Genomic DNA, 16,855 nt, shown 5'->3' with positions numbered 1-16,855 from the left:
GCAACAGGACCCTCTTAGGACTAATGTATTCAGATTACAGGCAATTATGGCTTATTACCATCTTGTGGGGGAAGCGGGGCTCATTTGCAGTATTTGTTCGATGAATGTCTTAATAGCGGGAAGGGGAGGGAGCCTTGTGCTTCCTGCTGTGCGAGCTGTGATGCTGCAGGAGAACTGTAGCGTAGCGCAAATATTAACGACTCATTTCCCCCTCACCTGGAAGACGAAAGTGGAGCTAATCCAGATACATCAGCACTAATAGCCCAAATAAATCACTTGTGAGCTCACTGTTGTCTTTTGGAGGAACAGATATGGAAAATTAGCCCACGGTCTGGCACAAGGAACTCAGATTACTTTCTCCTGTTTGAACTTATTTTAAGCTATCTTCTTGATGCTACATATACTTAATTAATCATCTCATTTCTTTGCTCTGAGTTTCAGTTTGTTGCATATACACATGATCCAATAGGGTGTTACCTAACACGCTTGTACTTTATTCATTTTATGTTAGTGCTATGATTCTGCCACTTCAATGTTTTATGTCTCTGTGGTGGTGCGAGGTACATGTAGATCTATATGTATAATTTAAGCTGTCATAGCTACAGTGGCAAGAAAAAGTATGTGAAACTTTTCATGGTGTTCTGCATTAATTTGTCATAAAATGTGATCTGATCTTTATCTAAGTCAAGAGTAGTAACAAATTGAGAACAAGCATAAAAACCTCATAGTGCTTGTGGAAAAAGTATGTGAACCCCTGATCATACTTTTTCCACCAGCACTATGGTTGTTCTCAATAAAGACATGAAAAATATTAATTTTTCGTGTTATTATTTTAGCCACATTAAATTTGGTAATACTCTTGACTTAGATGAAGATTATATCAGATTTTATGACAAATTAATGCAAAGAAAACATAAAATTCCAAATAGGTTCACATAGTTTTTCTTGCCACTGTATATGCTGTTGACACAGGACAGGGTGTCATATTAAATATTCTGAATTATCTGATCAGTCTGGTCCAATATACTTAAAAACAACAAGTTTAAGTGTTACGTGGGTTTTTGGAACGTGGGGCACTGAGCAGTTTTGAGACAGATTTCTTAAACTAATAAGAGCTGACAAGTAATTTCCCTTTAATATTCAGAAGCTTTATCAGGAATCAATAGACCATGCAGTTTTTGTGGAAAGGTTCTGATTTAGATTCTACATTAACAAACTGAAATTCTGTCTGGACGAGCCAACAAACTTTCCTTTTTAATTATTCGTCAGTACTGCTAATTTGTCTCAGTGACTTACTCATAAGCTGCTAAATGACAGTCACTTACTGGCTAAAACACCATGCTGTCAAACTTAGCATCCTCCCATAGAAAACGTAGCTTCACTAAATGTGCAGCATGAAAGAGTTGCTGTGTATCAGGGTTCCTTTCCTGCGGACTTGCCGTTTCTGGTGCAGTCCACGGCAGTATATTTAGGTGTACGGTTTGGGACTGGAAGAGGGGAAGCGTTGAGGTTATTTGATTGCTTCATTATGGTCATATATATGGCCATATATTTATGTATACTTTGTTTTGTATGTCATTACATGTACACCAGTGAGTGTTTGTTTGTTTGTGTGCATGCCCTTGCGCCTGCATGCACGTGTGTGTATGTGTGTTTTGTGTGTGTGTGTGTGTGTGTGTGTGTGTGTGCGTGTGTGTGTGTGTTACAGAGTAAAGAGGGCTCAGTGTTTGGACCACCCTGTGAGCTGGGCTGAGTGACAGCATGGGCCTCAAGTCTCTTGCCGTGTGCACACCACACACACTCACAAAGGCACACACACTCAAACTCATACAGTACGCAAACGCACGCGTCAGCCAACTCATTTTTCATCATGTTTTCTACTCTATTAATGTCTCATGACCAAATACATATCAAGCTCCAAAGCAAACATGCTGTATTAAAATGGAATAAATCACTTTGGGATCAGGACTGTGGTACAACATTGCACAGTACCACCCAGTAGTATCACAGCGAACCAATGTACCTGCTGTTTAAATCCTACTCGCCGGCCTCACAGTATATTTGTGAACACCTGATTTGAAAAGACAGGTCAAATGTTATTAAAGTGCTTTAGAAATAATATTTTTTCTCCCTCTGCGAATTTGATAAATGAAGTAAATGTGGTGATGATATAAAGCTAAATTGAAATAAATTATCACCTATTTTCAGACCGCTTTGACTGTAATTTCCCATTAGTCACCAGTTGTTTCTTTTTATTACGACATTTCACTTGTAATGAATGAAGGCACAAGTCCAGTTATCCACCACAATGAAGTGCTATCCTTACTAACAGTGTATGTTTAGGCCTCCATTCAGAAATTCAAAACAGGTCAGGCTCTAGTGATGTAATTCATATTAAAGGTTTATTTTTCTTCTTAACATATATTAGTTTTTGGACTAGTATCTGTGGCCCTTTTGCCTGGCATAATGTAAAGCATGCACACATCAACACGGTGGTTTTTCTATACTCATGAGGACTTATAGCTTATACAAGCACTATGCAGTACAACATTATGTCATTGCAGCCTCTGTGATGAAATTTAGTGTCTTCACAAAGAAAGACACAAAGAAAATAACACCCCAACTTGACTAACGCTATCATAATGCATACGTTTGTCACCATAAGCTGGGTTGGAGCTGTACAAGTTGTCACAGTTCACAGTTACTTTTACTTCCAGTAATTTAAAAGACGTCTGAAAACTTGTGATATTTTGATGCATGTATGACTCAATCTGCAAAGAGTTTTACAAAGTGCAGCAGAGTGACCTAGTGTTTGCAGTAGCGGAAAGAGAAAAGAAGAGAAAGATTGAGTAGTTGCCTGGCTGTCCGACTAGGGACATCAAAGAGGATGAAGCCAGTGTTCAGCCGAGTACTCTCCAAAAGATTAAAAGCAGGGGCCACAATAATGTCTGAATGGGACATTTAAAGTTTATGAAGGATAGCCATGGTCACTGGCATGTATGTACATGTCAATATGTATGCGCTGTTAATATTGTTGTAAGTCAAACGTGTACAATTGTGTAACATTAGGTGAACTGTGTGATGTACAGTTGGGAGGAAACACAAACTGTAGACAGGAAAGGTCGGCCTCCTCACTGATGTCATTGCCTGTAGATCTTTTCTTCCTCTTCTATCAGTCATAAGCGGATAATTGTCACCATTTTTGCATCAAAACTGACTCACCCTGCTTGATTGTAAGTGACTGTTTACAGTATTGTGTGGTGCGCTCTGAAGGATGTAGGAAGGAGGCATTTGATTTTTATGAATGAGTCATGTTACTCTGGATCATTTGTCCTCGTGTTCCTACTTGTGACACCGAAATAGGAACATACGCATGCAGAAAGTCAGGTGGATGACTGTAAGGGGAAGTGGTGTGCTAATATGGGCATATCAATTTACAGAAAATTTGTGGGGCTGACAAGAAACCATGTGTTCTGATTCATCAAAGGTGAAGGTTGCTGTTACTGCTGTTTGTAAGTAAATTGTTTACGTCATGAGTGATGTCAGCACCGGATGCATTGTAGGCATGTGTTAGTCACCATAACTGCCTTCATTTACATTTTAGAATTGCAGTTCAAACACATAAGAGTGCTATTTTTTAAGATGTCTGCCATTTTACCAATTTCACTTACTCTTCTGCTTCTGTATCTCTTCACTATTATATGTTCAAGCTTATTACACAATATTTTCTTCTCCCATAAAGTCTTATTTTCCAATTTACAGCTCTCTTCTTCTTTGTCGTCCCCTTCCCTTGTTGTCATCATCTTTTCCATGTTCAAAGCACAGCTTAAGCAAAGGCACAGACTGCAGAGCTCCTAGAACAAGCCATAGTTTTCTTTGTTGATAATCCAAGTGCTTGGCTGGATGATAGTATGAAAAGCCAACTCATCTTAACGGATTCCAGGCCTCTTTCACAATGTGACTTTTTTATTATTACAAGTTGCATTTAGCGTCAGAGTTGAGTTATTTCTCAATCCAGTGCTCTTCCAAGATCTAATGGGCAATTATCTGTGGAGAAGAAGTTAATGGGTGTCTCATTTCACAAAGTCCCCAGTTATTTATGTCAATGAGCGCCATTGTGTGGAAACGTGGCAGACCCGTGCTAACCGCTTGACTTGTTTAGATTTTCTCTATGGAATCCCACACCCATTGTAAGCCAGCGCTAACCACAAGACCAATACGTGTGTGTGTGTGTGTGTGTGTGTGTGTGTGCGCCCATGCATCTGTATGTCGGTGCGTGTGTGTACACCCATATACATGGGTTAAGTCCAGTCTAATATGCATAATACTATACAACTAGTATATGTGTTTATGTGTGCATGGACCAATGTAACATGCACAAAAAATGCAAAGACAAGGTTATATACTGACAGATACAGTAAATACACACACACACACAAATTGGCCACCCCAGTACACACAAAACCATATAAACAGACATCCCGCCTCCCACATACACCACACACACACTCACCACAGACACTTACACAAGCACAGCCGTAGACCGACCACCACATACTCAGACACTCCCCTACACACACAAACACACACACACACACACTTACATAGTGTAGCAAGAGGCCCACAGCCACATATGCAGGCATCTCTCTACACACACACACACACACAGAACCAGGGACCCACCACCAACATCAACACCCACAGACTTGGGCTTGGTGACATCATGGCTTGGATGACAGCACGTCTTCCAGCCCCATTAGTCTGATTGTAGGTGGCTCCGCCACAGTGATTTATGGGTAAATATCCATAGTATAGATTTATGAGTGATGTTTTGGTCCCTTTGGTCCCCAGACCACAAGACTTGGGAGGGGGAATCATGTACAAATAATGACATTGTAAAAGTGGAGACAGTCGGAGAAAAGACCCACCCTGTCACTCTCTAATCACCCACTGCTGTTGTTGTTTTTGTCTTTGCACACACCTGCCCACCTGCACCTGTCTAGAAAGCCGCCTTCCTATGTCTTGCTATCATCCACCCTGTCTTTCTTCTAATTTGTTCTTGTGTTGATGTAATGTATTTGTCTGCCAGCTCACCCTCATGCTTTATCATCTGCTTTCTTTCCTTCTTTTTTCTGCCTCAGTGTTTTTAGGATTCTTATTTAACGCCACTCGTAAAGAAAGAAATAAGAATAATTTAAATTGTTTTTTTTCTTTTAATCTCTCCCAATATTTCAACTTCTCACCCTTCTTCTTCTCACTGCCAACCCCCAGATGCGTAGGAGGCCCCCAGTTGACTGCTATGAGCTGTTGTTTATAATTGGTTTGAGCTTTGTTACCATAGCATGCAGAATGTTGCCCCCAGTCCAAACAAATCTGGCAGGCGATTTAAGCAGTAGAAATGCACTGGCCCCAGTGACAACTAACAAAAAGGACAGCAGATAGCTGTAAATGTTGTAAAATTCATTTACTTAGTTTTGCTAATTTACTGGCCAATTACTCCATGTTGGACACGGTGTTGGAAAAGTATCTGTTTTGTTTACTTAAGCAACTGTGTGAAGTGTTAGAAGAGCTAAAAGTGTGTTTTATATTACTTAGAAATAGATTTGCATTTTGTATTGCTGTATCAACAGCAAAATATGTTGTGTAGCAACTCAGTGAAACTGTGTATATTTCATAATTTTCCCTATAATTTGGGTCTAACTGTGATCTAAAGTTAATATAACCTAAACCTAAATCACTTAAATAAAAGCCTCAGTGTTTGTAATTGTTTTTATTAGTAGAATTGCTGCTGTGTACGTGGAGCTAACTGTCCCACTCTTCTTTCAGTAGAAACTGAAATGCCATTAGAGATTGTCCACAACTACGCACGTGTGTATGTTCATTTGCATGTATTGGATATTGTTTGTAATTGCGTGTGAGATAAATTTAGAAAAGCTTCCCTTGACTGACAGGTGTTAGGACAACCTGCTGTGGCCCATCCGCAGTGCACACTGGGGGCTTGCATCTCCTGTAGTCACAGCCCAAGGAACAGGCAGGTAGTTTTTAATGTGGATGGATGCATGGATGGATGGACACAGGTAGAAATGGGAGGATAAAAAAAGAAAGTATGACACTATTTCCTGTGTATCGCCTCAGAACGATGCCAACAACAATTTCCGCCAGCTATAAATAATGTTTCCGGTACAACTGTGTGCTCAGGCTGCATAGCTCTTAGTCACTGGACAGTGAGGTGATAGAAATCTGTGTGTGCCCAAAGCTTGATATCAAAATTACACCGTGAGTCATAATAAACTATGCCAACATGATAATCACATCACCTTTAATGCATACGTACATACAGTATATACACACAGAAACTCACCCACAGCAATTACCCACCATCACACTAAAGGTTACCAGCCACTAAGCACTATATACATTTCTCTGACGTCTGCCATTGACGTTTGTCCATTATATCAATGTCCGCCAGTGCTTAATGTCTTAGTGTGTAGGATGTCATTGTATAAGAAAGGTCAATTCTTAACTCTTTCTCAATAGATGGTTCTTGATGTCACTGACACCAGGCAGTTTCATGACCTTGTGATCGGATCACGAGGTCATCGTCAAAATATTCCATTACTGAACTGAAAAACTGAAGTGAGAACAAAAGTTTTTAAAGTTGATTTTTTCAGCAATTGATATGAAAAAAAAATGATAAAATAGAAAAGACCAGTATCTAAGAAGAGCATCCTCTTTCAGTTTACTTGACCTGGATTTTTTTTGCACTAATCCTTTTTATTAGACGATAGATTGAGTGAAATAATTAGATTCAAATGGAATAAATTGTGAAAACAGTTACAGCAACAATACACAGTAGATGATGACTGCCAGTTTACGACCTGCGGTTCCATGTCACTGCTGCATGCCCACATTTTATGTTCTTTCCCCCAAAATAATCAAAGTTCAGCAGGTCTTAGTCCCACATGAATCACTAATTCAGACCAAAACTAACTCATTTGGGGAAATGGGAAAAAGCAATTATGTTTCTGTCTGTTGCAAATTTGCGTTAGGATAAATTTGTCTGATCATTTGTTCATGTGTTGTTTTACTCTCGAGGTTTCTCTGTGGTCTTCACGCTGAACAATGACAAATTGTTAAAATGTCAACACCATAAGCTGATGACCACCTCTTTTTCTTGCCCAATCAAAGAAATCCCACACTGTGTCACATTTTTATCTTGCTTGCTGTATACAAATGCCATATAAAGTGTTCATCATTACATTTCAAGAAAGTAAACATTGCAGTCAATAGATAATACAAAGACTAAACCTGTTTACATCGAGGACAATAAATTGGCAATAGGGAGTTATGGCAAATGTGTTAAAATCCCTAATTAGCTCATTATTTACTGTGACTCTATATCTGACTTGTCTTTTCATGCATAATCGCAAAACAACGCAGTGGCTAATTCATAATTTAATTTAATGAGTGGCAGAACAACCTAAATGAAAGATCTTCGCAAAAACATTGACGTGATGCACAGTGAGAAAAAGTGACAGAGCTTCGCGAGAATGCTTGAAGAAAGAAGGCTTGTCCGATTCAATTCTTATGGTAAATCCTCCGAGTGTGCTCTTAATCCAAAATAAGTAAGTGTTTCAAGTTGTGTGAAGTGGTCCCAGAGAAAAAGCAAGGAAGTGCACCTGCTATACTCCATGTCTCTTATCTGCCCAATTTTGTCCCCTCCTGTAAATCTTCCTATTCTTCCTTGCCTATCATTCTCTTCAGGCTATAGTGGCTATATTGAGCATTTCCTCCAACATCCCCCCGCCTCTCATTCTCTCATTCTCTCCCCCTTCCTCTCCTGTCCTCCCCTTCTCACTGTGTGCAGAATTGGAGAAGCTTATCGCCTAGCAACCACAATTAAAGTACAACAAGTCAGTGGCGGTAGCAGCCACCATTGGAGCAAGCTTCGCAAACCTTCGTGTGACCAACAGCTTTGAGCAGAAAGAAAGGAAAAGAGAGAGAGTTAAACCTAGAAAGAGGGAAGCTTAGCTGAGGAGTTGAAGTTGGACAGGTGAACTGCAATTAGAGCCACTACTGACACACCACAGCGAGGACTTCAGGTTTTGGAAACGAGAGCAAAAGAAGACAGGGAGAGTGGAATAACGTTCTCTGACTGGGTTCAGTGGTTCGGACTCAACAGGTACGTCGGTGCATGTTAGCTGTAACAAATGAAAAGTGAAGGTATTTGATGGTGTCTGTGAGTGTATTACTGATTATGTATTGTTGTTTGCTCATAAGACACAAATGAAGCAGATTATGCTTTTGCGGCACTTGGCAAGAGTATTGCATTTATTGTCACTGCAGTTTCCACAGCTGTGAGGAAAAGCCTAGGTCTTTTTTTTTTTTTTTTGTACCTGCTGTAAAGGCATGCATTCACACACCTGCTTTCATACCCATGCACAAAAAATACACTAACTTAAGACCGTAGATCAAACAGAAATCTGAATGACTTCTGGACTGACTAAACGATTCATTCTTTTTATGTAGTGATTATTATTAATCATATCAACATTATACATCGTTTTAAGCTGCTGTCTCTCTTTCTGTACACCTGCCATGTAAAACCAGTCTTAAGGTAACTAACAACTGACTGGTGTTGAGAATGCCTATGTTTTCTGTTTGTGTGATGTCTCCTGCTGTGATTATCTATGTAAACATTCTCTTCATCTCAGGGGGATGTAAGGACGGAATAGTGATGCAGGGTTTGTGAAAGAAGAATGATTTTGTATGACCAGTGATGATTTCACGTGAGCCATTAGCCTCTTTTATTTCTCTGTACTATTTTTTTTTTATCACGCTAAAGAGTGTTGATCAACAGATGTGGAAATAGAACTAAGTTAGCAAAAGGCTGATGCATATACAGGCATAATACTATATAATGCATTGGTAGATCATGTAGTTACAGACTTCCACCTTAATGACATTATGTCTCAGCCTACTAAGTTATGCTCTGAAGCAGGTCAGTTTGAAAATTGACTTTTGGCACCGTGAGGGATCTGGAAGGTGAAAGGTCATTCGCTCTATATGGTATATCCTGTCCCCACCAGGTGGGTGAAAGTCATATGCAAACATCCACAGAGAAATGTCAATAGTCAAAATGTCACCGTGCTGCACACATAAAAAGCACACTCCCAGACACACACTCACATAGTAGAGGAGTCACTTGCTGGTCAAAATGTCACTGCACTTCACATAAAAGCCCACACACATGCGCACAACAAATCTGTCTGATGTTATTGAAAAGGATGTATTGGCTATTCCACACTCTTTTTAAGCAGATGATGGAGAGTCATAGAAAACAAGCAATAGGACATTATTGTATGTGAAGTTCTATAATATAGAGTTATGCTGTTTGCTCCCACACCTACCTGCAGCAGCGCTTGGATGCAAAACATTTTTTCTAACTCTTTTTCTAAGTTTTTTTGAACAGGGCGGACAGACAAAGCTTTGTTCTTGGTTCTGAAGGAGATCAGGATTGAGAGAGTATGCAAACTGTATCAAACTGTAGTTGTTATGTAAATTTCTAATAGAGCCTAAGTGAAAACCTCAGCTTTTTAAACATTATGTTTAAGAAGACTTTCCTGATCCAACGGGAATGCATGGGGGAATGGAGGAACTTCCAGTTAAGCAAAATTAATCTGCGGGTTAAGAGGGTAGTAAAGGCCAGGTCTTGCATCACTATTTTTGCAAAGGGGAGGATACCAAAGATTACAGATAGGGGATTGGGGTCAATAGTACAGCTATATGACCAAGTGTTAAAGATCGCAGACCAGAATATAGTCAGCATTGGGCATGCCCAGAACTATGCACGTGATTAGCCAGAGACAGACCACATCGGCCACAAGTATCAGTGACGGGGAATGAGTTTATCATGGATAGTGCAGATTCCCACTGCTGTTTACTCAGTTTGATTTCCAGGCTGTTCTCCTAAGTGGTTTTGGCTGCTGCCTGTGGTTCTGCAAAAGCTGACCTGAAAAGACCATAATATTCAGATACATCTCTTTGAGGTTGCACCTGTGGTTGCTAGGGGGTGTAGGAACAGTTTTTTTTTTACATAGTCTCTAATCTGAAAATAGCAAAATAAATGCTGGTTCAGTAGGTTGTATTTGGATGCAAGGAGCACAAAACACGAAAAGCTGCCTTCAATAAGGGCAGCAGCTGCCAGCGACTGGAATCCGTTTTTGCCTTCAGTGGAAGTTGTCTCGAAAGAGATCTGACAAGGATTAATGCAGATACCAAGGTAGTAAAAGCCATTAACTGCTTATAATCTGAGGACGTCCCATATTGATGAACAAATGGCCAGGAGTTCTATGGATATGGTAAATAACAACGGGGACAATGTACATGCCTGTTTCGTAACTTGCTGCAAGGGGAAGAAGTGTGAGAATGTATAATTTTCCGAACTGAAGCCCTTGGTGATGAATATAGGACTGAATAAAACTCTCACCCAACCCAAACCGCTCCAGCACCTTGTAGAGAAAGGTCCATTTAACCCTATCAAAAGCCGTCTCAACATAGAGACACTACTACCTTAGGGGTCATTGGGGGGTTGCCAAGCATTTCTGATGTTGTGGCTACAGTTGGAATTGCAGGTCAAGTCACATTTAATGACGGACTCTAAAAATGTCTCCAGTCTGAGGCCAGTTATATGTCTGTACTGTGAGCATGTATGTGTCTTGTGTCTGTACGTCTGTCTGTGTCAGCATGTGTCACCTTTGAAAGTCATACACCTCCAGACGTTGTGGACAGAAGCGGGATACTATATGTGTGTGTGTTTGTGTGCGTGCACTTTTGTGCTTTTGTTAATCGGTGCACTTTTGTATCACTATGTCTGTTGTGCATGTGTGCTTGTTTGCCTGTTGAGCAGAGCTGGCAGGAAGTATTATTTTTGTGCTTGATTTTCTGAATTCAGTTGACTTTATCATCAGGAAAAATGGCTTTTAAAGCTGGCTTTATAAACTCCCTTTTCCTTCCAAAGCATACAGTACATACACATGCACTTCCACACAGACGCCGCGTTTTTGATGAATGCATGTGAATTAAGTAAACACTGGATAAGTGATTGTAATTGTAGTCAGGGAGCTAATTATTTTTCACTTGAGACAAGGTTATTACCCATGTAATTGGCTCTTACAGGGCTGCATTGATCATGTGATTGATTCTGCCTTGAAGGTAAATGTCCAGATTAGTAGTTTGAGTGAGACATACATTAACTGTAGGTCACCTCAACAGTAATAAACCAAATTCAATAAAGAGAAAGAGCAGAACGTCTCTGTCTTTGTGTTTGTGTAACTGCATTGTTTTTTCAGATTAATTAACTTGCTGATGTTTTTTTTTTTTTTTTTGTCACAGGCTCACATTTTCGGCCTGCATTAAACTATTAGCATACTAATTACTGTACTGTATGTTTGCCTTAATTCAAGTCTCAGTTGTTTGCCAAATATGCTAGAAGTTTTATTGATGGCTATTTTTAGGTAGTTGCCACATTAGCCTCCCAGACAGTCAAGCCTACAATAATGCACCAAAATTAAGTGGGAACTGTTTCGTACATGTACTGTACTCTATGCGATATGGCATCTGGTCAATCTCATGCTTTTACACCACAGTAAAGTTTTGTCTGTAAGTGGGACTTAAGAATACTTTTCTTCTCTTATTTACAGAGTCTGGGCTCAGCTGACCGAAAGGAGAATCAGCATAAAAAGTAAGTCTGATCTAAAAAATATATTGCATTCATCGGTTTATACCGACCTCAATAGAAAAAAAGATCAAGTCACATCAATCACTGCAGTTAAAAATAAGTAGTTGTTCAACGTAACCCATGTTCCTCTGTAATCTGACACAATTCAACAGTGTTTAGATGCCAGTGAATTCCAGTACGCACATACACTTGTGCGTGTTTGAAAAACACGTTAAATCTGTCTAAGCCTGACCCGTAAGCCATTCCATAACAGTAATACTCTCATTCATTCCAGTAATTCAGCATGGCACTGTTTGGACTGATCAGAATAGGAATCTGCTTTGCCACGTGGAACAAAAACACCCACAGGTTTTTGGTCTGCTGAAAGGCCATTCTGTGAAATGATGAGACAAATTTTGCTCCTCTGTAAAAGAAACAGGAATAGAGTTTGTGCGTTTTGTAGAACAGAGTTCCTTTGCCAAGTGATATCTTGACCATGATGCCTTCTGTTGGCTTGTGATTCACATACAGGACCTCGCTGTGAGATGACACTGTTAATCTGTTAGCCTGTATGTTAACTAATGACAAAATAAATTACCAGATGAATATTGCTAGTCTACATAACAGCAAGTGATGATTAGAGCCTTACAATAAATAAGATAGACCTTTATTTCTGTACTTTAATAGTTTATAATAGTGAGAATCCTGCTTTTTTGACTGTTTCCATTAAAGTTGCAGCTACTTGCTAAAAATGCTCAATCAGCATGGATTTTGTATGAATAACTGGTTCATAAATTCACTGGGTATCTAGTAATTACGCTATTTATGCTTTCCTGCTGTACTAATAGGACAGAAAATATCCCCCTGCATGAAAACTATAGAAACTAACATTTAAGGTGCCCTGCGTATCACACTAAAGTCACAATGGGTATGTAGTGATAGACAAGTAGGGTGGGAACAAACAAAATTAGTTGCATATTTTAGTTGCCCAGCAACCAGAATCATGAACACCCATGCCTATATTCATAACATATTTATCTTCTGTCTGTTTTTTTTCCTATCAGCAGTGCAGAAGGTGTTTTTTCTCTTTTTTATAGTACACGATTTGTCAGTATGTCTTGAACAATTCGTTTTTTGCTTCATGCCTTTTTTTTCTTGAGTTCAGTCAAGCGGTCAATGATGGCTGGGTAATGGTAAAGTTTTTTTTTTGTGTGTGTGTGTGCTATCAATCTCAGGTGTGATCATGAGTAAAAGACACATGCACATTTTAACTGTCTTCTCACATGGTTTCATAGCAACAGCACTTTCTCAGTGAGACACAGAAGCTTGTACGAATGTTTAAACTGCATGTCTGTAAATTTTTTAGGTTTTGGTACTTGGAACAAACAAAAAAGGGAAAGGTAATCAGGCTAAATCAAAGAAGAATACACATGTTTAGTGAAAATGTCTCCAAGTAGTCTGTCTGACAGCGAGACGTGCCTCATTATAGATATAATGTCAACTTTTTTGTCGTAGCTGATGTGTGTGATAGCTTCTTGTCTCCTGGCAACAGGAGACAAGCAGCTGTAGTGAAGAAGCTGTAGTGAAGAACCTGTAAGAGCCATCATGGGGTGTCAAATAGCAACGGTGAAGGAACGAGTTAAGGGTTAGCAAACTGTGTGGAGACGAGTGTGGATGAGCGTGAGTGAATATACAGCAGGTAAAATAAGTCAGTAACCAGAGAAATAACAACATGCAGACATTCCCTTATTGCCGAGTTGTGGCACGTTTTATTTTGTCCCACTTGGACCACTGCAGCTTTCTTTTTGTTTTTATTGTCTCGTAAAAGATTGCTGTGTCTTTTACAAGCTGTACAGAATGCTTCTGCAAGGCGTATTACTAGATGTAAAGGTGACGATGAACAAAAACTATCTCTTCCTAATAACGATACAACATTGCTGCTCGCTGAAATTATTTACTAGCCAATTGACGCTTTACAGATTTACTGCACATCTTAGTACATTTTCATGCAGACATTTAAAGTTTTTACATTTAATAGCCTATTTTATTTCTCTCATGTTGTCAGTGAACTTATATTGTCACAGTTGTTTTGGTGTTAACATTTAAATTAACTTGAGCTTCTTTACTACATATTTCTCTGACTTTAGCTTTAAAAAGAAAGATGAATGGACTTTGATAAAGATATAATATCTTTGTGGACACTGTGGACACCTTAAAAAACAGCTGAAAGACCATAAGTTAGAATTGCCTTTGGACAGCTAAGTAGTTAGGTCTGTGGTTTTACATTTGTTACAATATCTGAGCCGTGTGAAAGCTTATAGTGCAGAAAAGCTTTTACAAGGCCTCATCTCTCTGACCTTTTCTTTCCAACTTGTACTGTGTGCAGACAGTACAGGAAGGAAGAAATAATGAAAGGATCGGTGCTGGGGGTGTCTTGGAGTTTAGAGGATGCTGATTTTTTCACGGAGCAAGGGATTTAGGTACGGATGTCAGGGAAGAGAGAGCTTGATTAGGCTAATTTATTCATAGAAGCAGGCCATGTAATTGTTTGCATATGAAGCTGACGTAGGTGGGCGCATGTTTGTGAGATGGAATAAGGTGAGTAGCAGGGGATATTTATTCACTGAGTATGTGCCTGAGCTAAAGTTTTGTTTAGATAAGAAAAAAAATTAATAGTTCATTGTAATTTCTCAGTTAATCTAAAGGAAAATAAGTTCTGATCTGTTCTGGTAATCCCCATAACTAAATGGAAAATGTTGTATATACCTTATTATACATTAATGAACCACTATAATAAATAGATGATGAATTACTTTGCAAACACAGTCAGTCTTCTATCAATCAAAAAGTTCATTATTCAATTAAGTTTGCCTTTTTATTGCATTTGACTTTTATGTTGGAAAAAGTATCAAGAAGTTCAGCCTTCGTCAAATGCAATAATAGAAATCACTTTGCTTTTAAATAAAAGACAGTCCATCCTTAAAGTAAGGCCACTTTTTTCCCTCAAACTTTAGGTCATCTCCTTTTCTGTATTGCTGTGATAATATTCAGACATTCAGACACTCACAATATTCCTATTTCCTATCACTGTTTCCATTCCAAATACACAGTGCCACAGACCCCCCTCTGTGGTTTTGATGCCACAGTTGAAGGACATTTCCTCCCAGCCGTATCTGCTTGTTGCCGTGGTTACAGGTGACACAGGAGCAAAAGCCCTGCAGCATTAAATTCATGGCCCATTGTTGATGAAATCGCAGCTTTTATGAATTTCATTCTCCGATCAAACACTGTGTTTTATGTCTGACATCAGAGGACAGGAGATGAGATAGAAGAAGAAATCCTCCATCAGTCATCATCTACAGTGCGACTATTTGAAACTCAAAAAGCTAGTGAGCTACAAAGATGCAGACAAACTAATGAGTATTAATGTGTAAAAATTGTCGCCTGCAAACCCAAATGTGCCATCAAAACCAATGTAGTAGAAAGACAGACATTTAACAGTTACCTGTTATTTAACTTACTCTGTTATTTAGTTTAAGAAGTTGCAAAGAGAAAAAGAAGAGTGCACAGATACTAAAAGACGACCCACCACATTTCTGTCTCATCCCGCAGAGGTGCTATCAAAGTCAATTTCAAGCAGAAAGATAATAATGACTGAGGGTTCCCGCTGTCTGACCAACATGAAACACATTCTTTTATTTTTCCAGATTTTTTTCCTTTTCACCTAATTTCTTTCCAGGGTTCTGAAATCCCTGTGTAAATACATATTGAGAAGTATTTACAATAGTGGTAACGGTGGTAGGAGAGGGAGCTAACTCAGCGGGCAAGGAGGAGACTGCCGCTGGCTCACTATCTGACTATTTGTTCAGCTGATCCAGTGTGTATGTGTGCCCGCGCTGTCAGCAGCAGAGTCAGTTTGTACCCATACTGTTGATCCAGTGTGTGTTTCAAAACATGAAGATGTATACTTGTGTGTGTATGTGTGTGTGTGTGCGTGCGCGTATGCTTATTTGATGTGGCTTGGCTGCAGTGATGTTGGGTTGTTTGAGAACTTCCCAAGAACAGGCTGCCACACCAAAGAAGCGGGCAGAGACAGCCATTGTTTTGGTAAGGCATCCTGGCATTAAGTGTGCACGCTCGCGCATGTGTGTGTGTGTGTGTGTGTGTGTGTGTGTGAGAGAGAGCGAGACAGAGATACAAAGGGAGATCTTAATTTTGAGTTCAGTACTTCAACACTGCTGTTTTTTTGGAGGGTTTTTTTTTTTTCATGCAAAACCTTTTCCATTCTGTCTTTTAATGCCAAAACATGCACACACACTGACACATTTAACAACGTAACATTCAAACCCTTCATCCTCACAACCGCATGAGCTGAGCGAGTTCTCAGGGAAATTTTCTTTCAATTACGTTGCACAACAAGTTGAATGCTTTACCAAACCTCTCCCTCTAGTTTGAAACCACACATCAAAATTTGATCAGTTTTCCCAAAAACATCTTAACACTCTGGATGATCACAGTTCGTTGGCTTACAATAGTACAAATATGACTCTATGATTGCACTGCTTTTGGTACAAACAAGTCAACTCAGCATTTCAACCGCAATCACCATTCTAAGGTCACTCAGACATTTTTAAAATTTGTGGTTGCTGTTTATCAGCACTAAGCAGCTCTGCAGTATTGTCTCAACAAAAATAAGATACTGTTACTACTGATGGTGGTCAAGATGTAGAATTGTCACTTTTACTGTTGGACATGGGCATTTGTTTGTGTGCATATAGTTTCCCTGCTTCTATGTCTATGACTAACTAAATACTAAACCTTAACTCTTTCCAGACCTAAACATAATCTCAGTAACTTAAACCTTAAACCCATGCTTTAACCATAAATTAGCTTTTTAAATGGTGACTGGAAAAACTCCGTACATTAGCTCCTCGGTTCTACTAAGTATAGAAATGCAAGTAACACGCAGATCTCTCCCTCCTTGAGGTTCCCTTCTCTTTTCCAGCATAAATAATCCCCTCAGTCTGCTGGCTCAACCCTGATTGGAATCTCGACGCCGTGCTCAATTTTGGGTTGATGGGGGGAAAGTGGGGTGTCCTGTGTGCGTGTGTGTTTCTGTGTTTCAAGCTGTTTCAA

At 39.4% G+C, this 16,855-nt stretch overlaps 1 protein-coding gene across 3 annotated transcripts in view; it reads left to right on the top strand.

The window, feature by feature from the left end:
• LOC113156122 (ankyrin repeat and fibronectin type-III domain-containing protein 1) overlaps positions 1-16,855 on the top strand; it is a 110,175-nt gene that overhangs the window by 56,870 nt on the left and 36,450 nt on the right. For 2 of the 3 annotated variants that reach the window (XM_026351045.1, XM_026351044.1), the window contains one exon: positions 11,703-11,743. In XM_026351045.1, coding sequence (XP_026206830.1) covers positions 11,703-11,743 — 41 coding nt within the window. Of the gene's footprint in view, positions 1-7,991; positions 8,183-11,702; positions 11,744-16,855 lie in introns of those variants that run through there. The other variant, XM_026351046.1, reaches the window with a different exon arrangement.

Source organism: Anabas testudineus, chromosome 19, assembly GCF_900324465.2.
Source record: "Anabas testudineus chromosome 19, fAnaTes1.2, whole genome shotgun sequence".
NCBI classification, from domain to species: Eukaryota; Metazoa; Chordata; class Actinopteri; order Anabantiformes; family Anabantidae; genus Anabas; species Anabas testudineus.
The sequence above is the reverse complement of the archived record's forward strand: the minus strand, read 5'-3'. Positions and strand labels throughout refer to the sequence as shown.